Below are 11187 nucleotides of genomic sequence, written 5' to 3'. Positions count from 1 at the left end.
ACTCCGCCGCACCGGGGAAAGTGGAAGTGATTTTGTAAGGGCTTCTCCGCCTAGCTGTGGGGACTAAAGGAGAGACACTTGTTTTAGTGCAATACTTGGAGGGTGCCTCCAAGGAGTGGACGTAGGTCAAGGTTTAACCGAACCACTATAAATTCGGTGTGTTCTTTTCTTATTATTGCTTCCGCATTATTTAATTTCCGCACTTGATTTCTATGGTGATTTTGGTTTGTGTTTTATTATTGGTTTTAAAGTTATCCAATTCATCTCTTCTCTTTATTAGCCTTGGGCCAGTTCATGAGGGCTTAACATCCCTAACAAACTTTCAAGTGTTTTTAGAGCACTTTCTAGTGTCATCTGAGCACCTTTCAATTAAGAATCCTTATTTAGACTTTCTATTTTAAGCCCAATCGTCCAGGACGATGTAAATATCGTCCTGGCCGATATGAGTAAAAAATAGAAATTCTAATTCTCTCAAGTGTGTGCGTGTAGGGTTACTTAGCATCTGTCTCTTTGACCATTACAAATAAACTCAAGAAGAGAAAAACAAAGTATAGACTGACTCAACCCTAAACCTACGCAATCTTGAACTGGCTTTGTTTGTTCGTCCGATCTTCGATTCCTGAAAAGTTAGAAGCAACATGCAGTCCAAAAAAATTAATAGTGTTTGTCAATCATCAAAATATAAGTCATGAAAATAGATTTTCCACATAAGGATCATACAGATCAGTCGTCAGTTGAACCCCCTCGACTCCTAGTTCAGGGATATGAGGATTCTATCTTGATTGATGTTGGAGTTCCTACTATCCAAGCCCCTCCACCACCAGTTGAGATAGATATCCCTCACCCTACTGAGAATGTCACCTTCGTGACTACTGACCCTAGATAGTCGGAGGAGAAGAAATAGTTCAAGACCCTGATGAAGAGATGCTGGATCAGATAGTGTCAGAAGAAATGACTGAAGAAGACCTCAAAGTTCACGAGGTCTTTGCCAAACTAGATGTGGAAGAATTCGATTAAGTAATAGATTATGATGGGTACCTACCAATTTCTTCTGAAGCGATAGATGGTAGACCGGTTGAAGAAGTAGTACAAGAAATCCGAGACACACTCAAGAAGAAAGCCGTCAAAACATTTTATCCGGATGAAGATGATTTGTTAATGGAGGAAGTTCCAGTAGCAGATGTTCATATGGTTGAAACTCGATCATCAACTAAAGATGTTGAGGCTTCTAAACACCGCTCTGGTAAAGATGAAGAGTCAGTAGCGATAGATTTCGATTTAGATACTTTTGTCAAATTGAGAAAAAAGATGAATATATTTTGAGCCTTAAAAGAAAACTTGAGGAAATGATGATAAGAGTTGAACAGATGCAGAATCAGCTTATTCAGTCACAGCAGTCTAAACCCTAGCAGTTGCAGCCCACATTACACACAACGGGCGAGCATAGCAGGAAGGCTGATTCCAGTTTCAAGCTTTCAGAAGTCACTTCTCCAGTAGATAAAGATATCTGCCAGATGATTGAGACCCAGGTAGGGGAGGCCCAAGCCCATTCACAAGGAATTTTATCTATTCCAAAGTTCCTTATCCAAAGGGTTTCGTGCCACATTCTTTCAAAGTTTTTAGCGGTTTAAAAAACCCGAGACAACATCTAGCCCATTTCCGAGTAAGCTGTTGCAATGCAGGAGGGTCAGATGCTCTTCTCTTTCGCCAATTTATGAGTAGTCTGTCTGGTATTGCTTTTGAGTGGTACGCAGATCTACCCAACGGTTACGTGAAAACTTTTACAGAGCTCGAGGATCTCTTTTTAAAAAGATTCTTAGGAGCTCAATAATGTGTAATCGTTGGTGATCTCGTCATCGAAAAACAAAAATCAGACAAGTCTTTAGTCGACTACATCTTGAGGTGGTGAAACCTCTCGATGAAATATGAACCCCAACTGCAAGAGCAACATGCAGTGGAGATTCTTCTAAAGAATATCCACGGACCTATTGATTTTCTACTGAAAGGGTTTACAATTAAAACCTTCGAAAAGCTTCTTAATAAAGTTAGTAATCTACAAGAAGAGTCTTCCAAAATGCCATTCTTAAAGGATTCTACTGAAGATAAGAAAGTCAGTAAACTGTTGAAGTCTTTTGAAAATAGAAAAACAACAATTTCAGCAGTCGACAAAGGGAAGAAACCAATTAACATTCAATCGGGTAATTCTACTGTTCAACAAACTCAAAAACCTCAACCCTTTCAGGTAACTTCTCAACCTGCTAGAGAGTCTCACCAGATCACCTTTAAAGAGAGATTGACTCGCCTGTATCCTTTAAAAGGGAGTAGGTGAGAAAGATCTTTAAGTGCCTTCAAAAGAAGCTAGATTTTTTATTGTCGGAGGCCAAAAAACTAGAAGAGGCAAATAAGAATGATGATCCAACTTTTTGCCCCTACCACCTCATGTTGGGCCACACAATTGAATACTGCATAGTCTTTAAGGACTGGCTTGAGAAGAACTTCTGTCAAGGTAACATAATAATTCCAAAGGAGTACCTGGTCGATCTGGATCAGGGGTCTGTAAAATCTATTTCAGGTAAAAACTCTAATCTTTTTTTTTTATCCTTTGAAGATGGTTGGGATATAGCATTATCCCAGGCATTTAAAAAGTCGATTAATCAATCTTTTCGTCTTTCTCAACAGTTACTAACAAGAGCCCGGGGTCTGATCTGGGAGCTTTACCTGGAGGCATCGCAGGAGGATGTTGGGATGATTTCCTCTCCAGTAGTTGTAGGAACTACTATATTAAATAAAAAAGAAAAGAGTGAACCTTTTGTAGAGAGGAAATTTGTTGATGAAATATCTGTAAAAATGGTGGATGGTGGCTCAAAACCATTAGCCTCACTGATGTTATCTGACTTTTATTTTGCCCCGGTAAAGGAAAAGGGTCAAAAATTAAATAAAAAGAAATATCCTTTTGCTCAAATTTTGATGATTAATGTTGAGAATGTGATTCCAGATGACTCTCCTGTTGAAAACAACCTAGAACTAGTTGAGATCAATCAAGATGTTAAAAAACTCAGCCCTCCAGATTTGACCCCTCAAGAGAAAAATGAATCTGATGTCTTATCAGATGGTGATTCCCCAGAAAATAACTTTCAAGGGAGCCCCGTTATGATAGATTTCTCAGATTCAGATTCTCACTCAGAAAATTATAATCAATCGCCTGAGGAGAGCGTAGACCTCCCCGTAGGTTTTTCTTCCGATGAGATTGTGTTAGTGCAACTGCGCGATGGCAAGGTCTTACCCCTAGGCTTCCCCCACAGGAAAAGGGAAACCAAGTTGTTTCTACTGATCCGATTCAAGTCCCTACTCAACAATCAAATCCTCCTTCGAATCCACCGGGTCCTAATGTTAATGTTCCAAGTGTTGATTACAACGTCTTAACTCACCTTAGGAAGTTTCCTGCTAAGATGAGCAATTATGACGCCCTTGTTCTTTCAAAAGAGATGAGGGAGACTCTAATTAAAGCACTTCTCGACCCAGAGATTTGCTTATCCTAACTTGCTTCAATTTTCGAGGAAGAGGCTTTATACTTCAAGGAAATCCCATGGTTACCTTCTTCGATGAAGATCTACTCATAGGAACTGTTAATCACAATCGCCCACTTTACATCACCGTAAATATAGGCAATTTCCATCTATCAAAAGTTCTTGTTGATCCGGGTGCATTGGTCAACGTGATGAACATAAATACTCTCGTATATCTTAGGGTTGATACTAGCAAGCTCTTAACCAATAGGATGGTGCTTCGTGGGTTCAACGACAAGGGCGAGAAGGCTTTAGGTTCAATCACACTTCTTCTAGAGATAGGAGAATTAAAAACTGAAGAAAAATTTCATATAATCGATTCGGTGATGTCCTTTAATGCTCTCCTAGGTAGGCCTTGGATCCATGAATATAGGATGGTTCCTTCTACCCTACATCAATGCATCAAGTACCAACGAGATGGCATTAAGTTTGTAATTAAGGGTGATCTACAACCATTCTCTATTTACGAGATAAGGATCTATGAGGATGATGCATATTATGTTCCCAAAGGATCCACTACCAAATCTCAGGTAGAGATCAACGTTAAGGAGGAAAAGGCAGAAGCTCAAAGTTCAAAAGCAATTCAAAAATTGAGAAAAGAAAAAGTCAAGAATAAAAAAAGAGATGATTTTAATAGTGAAGACGATGTCGAGGACGTGGTTTTTAGGCCTCCAATCATTCTACCTCAAAGAGGTGGAAGGATGGCCCAAAGAGCACGAGGCCGAGGCCGCCCTTCAGTTGAGAAGAGAAATCGCCCAATATACATCGAACTTGAATCAAGTTCTGATGAAGAATCAAGAAAGAGGGGAGCTAGAATTGCTTTTGACTAAAGAAAAATTAATCCTCCTCCAAAGTTTGATCTCACACTTGATTCAGATAGCGACCAAGAGGGTAATAATTCAAAACCTCAAAGTGACGAACCCGAATTGAGTATTTATAAAAAGCTTAATAGGGCTGTTGAATCCTTAACCTTAACCCCACTGTCTTATGATAGAGTCTCAGGATTAGTAACTAAGGATGCCCCAAACTTAGATGGAGAAGTAAGGAAAGTCCAGAATTTCTTCCCTGGCTCCTTCTCTTCAAGGAACGAAGGTGATGTAATCCTTGAAGAGGCAGATTTCAATGAATTAATAGAGTTACCTTTTGTCTACTTTCCTCTTGGTGTTAAGGCTCTTATCTCTAAAGGTTTCGCTCCGAGTCAATGGACTAAGGGTTAGGCTAGATACCACCAAAATATTTGGAATTCAAAATTCAATAAAAATTGGACAAGTGGTATCAGCTTTGGTATCGTTAGTTCATTTGACGATGATAAATATTACCTGATGATAACTAGTCATCATGAATCTGAAAGTGCCCCTACTGAAGTTGTTAATTTACTCAACAGACTTTGTTTGGAGACCTTAGACAATTCTGATGAAGTTCAAATTTGGGATGCAACCCCTGAATTTGAAGAAGAAATCAAATCGAAAGTTGATGAACTTAAAGAAATTAACCTTGGATCAAAGAATTACCCTCGCCCCACTTTCATAAGTTCTTTGTTGAGTGAGGATGAGTCTAAGGATCTAATTCAACTTCTATCTGAGTTTAAGGACTGTTTTGCCTGGACATACAATGAAATACCGGGCTTGCCTGCCGATGTAGCAGTTCATAAACTCGGAATCTGGCATGATGCTATTCCTGTCAAGCAAGCTCCACGACGTATGTGTTTGGAGATTGAACAACAAGTCATTTCCGAAGTTAAGAAATTGGTCGAGGCTGGATTTATTCGAGAGGAATAATATCCTTCTTGGGTAGCCAGCCTCGTGCTAGTTCAGAAGAAAAATGGTCAAATATGGGTCTGCGTTGACTATATAGACCTGAATAATGCATGTCCTAAGGATGAATTTCCTTTGCCTATTCCAGAACTCATGGTGGATATTGCCTCTTCACACGTTGTTTTCTCCTCTATGGATGGCTCGTCAGGTTATAACCAAATCAAGATGGTCCCAGAAGATGATAGAAACACTGCATTTAGAAGTTCTATAGGGATATTTTGTTATAAAGTAATGCCATTTGGCCTTAAAAATGCCGGTGCAACGTACCAGCACTATGACTCGAATCTTTGACGACTTAATCCATAATCAAGCCGAATGCTATATCGACAATTTAGTTGTGAAGAGTAAAATTAAAGAGGCTCACCTTTATGACTTAAGAATCATCTTTGATCGGTTGCGCCATTACGACCTTAAAATGAATCCCTTGAAGTGCGCCTTCGGTGTTACTTCAGGGAAATTTCTACGTTTCGTAGTAGGGCACCACGGAATTGAAATTGATCCTGCCAAAATCGAAGCTATCTTAAATATGCTGCCACCTAGGAGCCTTACTTAATTAAGGTCTCTTCAAGGTAGACTGGCAAATATAAGAAGATTCATTTCCAATCTTTCCGAAAGATGTCAGCCATTCTCGATCCTCGCTAAAAAGGACATTTGGGATAAGAAATTTCAATCCGCTTTTAAAAATATTAAACAATACCTGACAAATCCACCAGTCTTGGCAGCCCCTATTCCGGGGAGACCTCTAATCCTTTACACTACGGCCCTTGACGAGTCTCTCGGGGCCCTCCTTGCCCAGGTCAATGATGAGGGGAAAGAGAATGCTCTCTATTACCAAAGTCAGAGACTTCTCCCAACAGAAATTTGATACCCAATGATCGAGAAACATTGTCTTGCCTTAATTTTTGCAGTACAAAAACTAAGACATTATATGCTTTCTCACCAAGTCAATTTGATTTCCAGGGTTAATCCCCTACAATATATTATGACTAGGCCTACATTATCAAGATGTTTGGCTCGTTGATCTATGATATTGCTTCAGTTTGAAATCACTTTTATTCCCCTACGTGTTGTGAAAGGGCAGGCCGTCGCCAACTTCCTTGCGGCACACCTGTTGCCGGTAGAATCTCCTTTGAATGATGATTTACCTGATGAGCAAATTATGAGTTTAAAGGAACCTAACAATCAAGTGTGGGAGATGTATTTTGATGGAGCTGCGTCCTCCCAACGGGGCAAAGTACATCAACCTACTATCCCTAGAAAAGTTGGAATTGGCCTGGTCTTCATAACACCGGATAAGGAAATGATGTACTTTTCCTACCATTTATCAGAACCTTGTACAAATAATGAGGCTGAGTACGAAGCTCTGATAACTAGCCTGGAACTTACAATTCCAATGGAGATTAAAGAGATTAAAATCTTTGGTGACTCTCAATTGGTGATCAACCAGATTGCAGGGACATATAAGGTTTTGAATCCTAAACTCCTGAAGTACCACCAGTACACCAGTCACTTGCTCGAGCAAATTCCCATCGTAACTATGTATAGGATTCCCCGTGGAAGCAATTCTTCAGCGGACACTCTTGCAAAGCTTGCAAAGGAATTTTCCTGTGTTACAAATCTATTTTCATGGCTTATGTTTTGATGATTGACAAACACTATTTCTCTTGGACTGCTTGTTGCTTCTAACTTTTCAGGAATCGAAGATCGAACGAACAGACGAAGCCAGTTCAGGATTGCATAGGAATAGGGTTGAGTCAGTCTATACTTTTGTTTTTAACTTCTTGAGTCTTCTTGTAATGGTCAAAGAGACTGATGCTAAGGAGATAGGTTCTCTGCCTTGCCGGGGTGGCAAAAAGGAGGTTCTTGTAAAGGCTTCTCCGCCTAGCTGTGGGGGCTAAAGGAGAGTCACGTTTTGTAGTGAAATACTCAGTGGGCGCCTCCGGGGAGTGGACGTAGGTCGAGTTGACCAAACCATTATAAATTTTTGTGTTCTTGTTTTCTTGCTTCCGCACTTTTCTTTAGCCCCCACAGCTAGACGGAGAAACCTTTACAACGAACCTCCTTTTTGCCACCCCAGCAAGGCAGAGAACCTATCTCCTTTTGCTTCCTCCTGAAGCTGACAGAGAACCACAACCAAAAGCTTACTCCCTACCTCTACTGACTCTTCCACGGACGAGAAACTCTAGACGAAGAACAAGCAGAGCGATTCTTGAAGCAACCCTTGCGAATCCCCTCACAAGCTCCCCCTCACAAGATCCTCTCTCTCTCCCTCTCTCTGTTTCTCTCCTCAAGGCCTTCTCAGGTCAAGGCAGCAGCCAAAGGTTTTTAAAACGTTAAAAAAGAGCTCTTAAATAGAAGAGCTTCAAAAGAGCTCATTAATTGCAAGTTGTCGACTTTATCATCTAGGCCGATATGGACATTGGCCTGGCCGATCAGTACAAATCCCAAAAGATCGGCCAGAGCATCGCCCTGGATGCACTCCTGGATGATTGAAAATTTGCTTGATCATCCAGGCCGATCTCACGATCGTCCTGGCCGATCAGTTCAAATCAGAGGAAAATCGTCCAGAGCATCGCCTTGGATACGAGCTGGCCGATATTTATCGTCCTGAAGTAACTTAAGGTTTTTGACTGGATTGTCCTGGCCGATCCTGCGATTGTCCAGGACGATATGATCGTATCAATCATCCTTAATTACTTTCTTGATTTCCTGATCAATTAAGGCATAATTTGATAATTTCGTCTAGGCCGATCAATGATCGTCTTAGTCGATAATTTAAAAATACAGTACACCTTAATTGTCTATGGCGGCAATTTCTTTCTATTTTGAGCTTATCGTCCTGGCCGATACACGTATCGTCCAAGCTGATATGTTAATGACGGCTGCCTTAATCAAGTATCTTTATTTAGACTTTCTGTTTTTAAGCCTGATCGTCCAGGACAATATAAATATCGTCCTGGCCGATATGAGTAAAAACAAAAATTCTAAGTCTCTCAAGTGTATGTGTGTAGGGCTACTTAGCATTCGTCTCTTTGACCATTACAAGAAGACTCAAGAAGTGAAAAACAAAAGTATAGACTGACTCAACCCTAATCCTATGCAATCTTGAACTAGCTTCATCTGTTTGTCTGATCTTCGATTCCTAAAAAGTTAGAAGCAACAAGCAATCCAAGAGAAATAGTGTTTGTCAATCATCAAAATATAAGCCATGAAAATATATTTGTAACAGGTTACTTAGCATCAGTCTCTATGACCATTACAAATAGACTCAAGAAGAGAAAAACAAAAGTACAGACTGACTCAACCATAAACCTACGCAATCCTGAACTAGCTTCATCCGTTCGTCTGATCTTTGATTCCTAAAAAGTTAAAAGCAACTTGCAGTCCAAGAGAATCAATAGTGTTTGTCAATCATCAAAATATAAGCCATGAAAATAGATTTGCAATAATCTCCTCCTTTTTTATGATGGCAAACACAGGTAGGAAAAACTCAGTGAAAACATCAGTTCATTAAAAATTCAAAGTTACAAACACAATAATTTTTCCTACCAGATCCTACTCCCCCTTTTGTCATCACAAAAAGAGGGTACAAAAAGAAAAAAGAAAACAACACAACAGAAACTAAAAACATACCAAAAGACAAACTATAGAAAACAAGAAAAAAATAACAGAAAACACAGACTAGAAAAACGAGGGACCCTGATCATCAGATGGAGGTGGTGGAGGTGGCTGCTGAAAGTAGCTAGCAAGCGTGGTGAACTGAGCATTGAACCAGGCGATGTCCTGGTCATACTGCTGCTAGTGGTGAGTAATGAAGCTATCAAATCGGGCTAAATCCTCAGTGCAGTGTTGTTGTAGCAGGCAATGTCCTCAGAGTGTTGCTGCTCCTGTGCAGCAACGTAGGCGTCAAAGCGGGTCTCCCAACGATCAAACCTCTCTATCAACTAATCAACCGGTGAGTGCTGGTGGAGTGGAACAGGATCAAGAACGGGAGCGGGAGCAGGATCCTCCTCCTCTCCAGCCCCTCGAGGTTCCTCATCCCTAGGGTGGAGACGAGTACTGTGAAGGGTACTGAAGGAACTGTTTGAGTAGAAGGGAGTTGGGAGGTTAGGTGGAATATGATACTGAATTTGGTATTTGGTTTCAAGGACATAGGCTATGATGTGTCCTAAGGCTAGATTGGCTTTCCTCTTATGACCTGGATCGCGGATTGTGGTTAAGTGATTAATGTATCGAAAATTTAAGTCCGCAGTATTGAATTCTCTATGAGCCATGATGTAGAAAGTAGTGAGGGAAAGTAGAGGGGTGACATGAATTCGGTCCCTGGCTTTTGGAATTATGGAGGTGCGAAGGACATGTTGGATTGTCCTAGCATCTTTGACTAAAGAGCTAGTCTCTCCAACATAAAAAGCTGCATTGGTCTGGCGAAGGAAGTGATTCACCGTGGACCAGTCAAGGTCAGGATCTGAAGCAATTAAGTGCAGCTTATCCTCGGTGGTGGATAGCTGTAAAAGATCAACACAGTCCTGATATGTGATTTCGACAGGGCGTCGATTCACATAGGAGGTTAGAGCTGTGAAAGTAGGATTAATACGAAGGTTTGCAAAGAATTCTCGAAGAAACTCGGTATTGAAGGGGAAAGTGAGAGACAGCATGAAACAAAGGGAAGTGTGAGCGAAAATATTCATTACCGGGTATGAGATATAGGCAGGATTGATAATTTGAGAGACAGTTATCCCACATTCTTTGTAACGATGATAGGCAGCTTCATCTTCTGCCTCACTGAAATGAGGGTAAATCCTAGCCCTCGAAGAGCTCCCAGAAGTTTGTCAAACACGTTTCCCACTAGTCATAGAGAGGAGTTAGCAGGAAAACACAAGAGGAGAAAGGGTGGAAAGTGCAAAACCATGGCTGGAACAGCCAAAATTTAAAGAAACAGCCATATCGTCCTGGCCGATCGCAGAATCGTCAGGGTCGATATGGCTCAATAATTGCGTACAACCCGATCGGTCAAAAAGGCAGTCCGATCGTCCAGGCCGGTCAGATATCGGCCAGGATGATTAGACACAGGCGATCGTCCCAAGGAGTCAGGCCAGACGACCATTGAAAAAGCAGATCGTCCGGACCAATTAGGTGTATCGTCCAGGACGATGCAAAATAATTGATCATACCGGCCGATGTTAAAATGTTTTAAATCTGTGCCACGTGTATCGTCCAGGACAAACAGTGGATCGGCCAGGACGATTGTCCAATAATGGATCGTTCGGGGCCAATTTTAAAGATTCAAACTTGCTGACACGTGGATCGTCCAGGATGATCAAGTGTATCGGCCAGGACGATGCACATAAAATGCATCGGCCAGACGAAATATTCTATCGGCCAGGACTATCATCATGATTGCAACAGAGTTCGATCAGATCGTCCAGGATGATATGGTATCGTCCAGGACGATGAGTTACAACAAGCACAAAAAAGATCAGCAGATGGAATTTGAAGAGATTTTGTCCTATCGTCCAGGACGATAAAAGTATCGGCCAGAACGATGTGACTAGAATTTGAAACCAAGGAAATGATGGTGATGATCAAAGCCCTCAAAAAATAAAATAAAATAAAAACAGATAAAAAACACAGTAATAGAAACCTAAAAACAACGAAAAACAAAAGACGAATATTTGTTTATTTTAATTTTTCTAATTTTTTTTATCAAGGCATCATATGAGAAGTTTTCAAAACATTAAACTTTAGAGTTCCACAAGATCAAGGAGTTTAGCCAATCCTAATCAGACAAAGGTAAAATATCCGATTCT

At 40.7% G+C, this 11187-nt stretch overlaps 1 protein-coding gene across 1 annotated transcript in view; it reads left to right on the top strand.

Moving 5' to 3' along the window:
* Positions 1–6404: 6404 nt before the first annotated feature.
* Positions 6405–11187, top strand: part of LOC114579699 — a 13379-nt gene continuing 8596 nt past the window's right edge. Inside the window, exon 1 of the mRNA XM_028695118.1 lies at positions 6405–6987. Within this exon, the coding sequence (XP_028550951.1) occupies positions 6405–6987 (583 nt within the window). The remainder of the gene's footprint in view (positions 6988–11187) is intronic.

This window comes from Dendrobium catenatum, unplaced genomic scaffold (genome assembly GCF_001605985.2).
Source record: "Dendrobium catenatum unplaced genomic scaffold, ASM160598v2 fragScaff_scaffold_65, whole genome shotgun sequence".
In the NCBI taxonomy this organism is placed as follows: domain Eukaryota; kingdom Viridiplantae; phylum Streptophyta; class Magnoliopsida; order Asparagales; family Orchidaceae; genus Dendrobium; species Dendrobium catenatum.
Note: the sequence above shows the minus strand (reverse complement) of the source record. Positions and strands in the feature narration are given on the sequence as shown.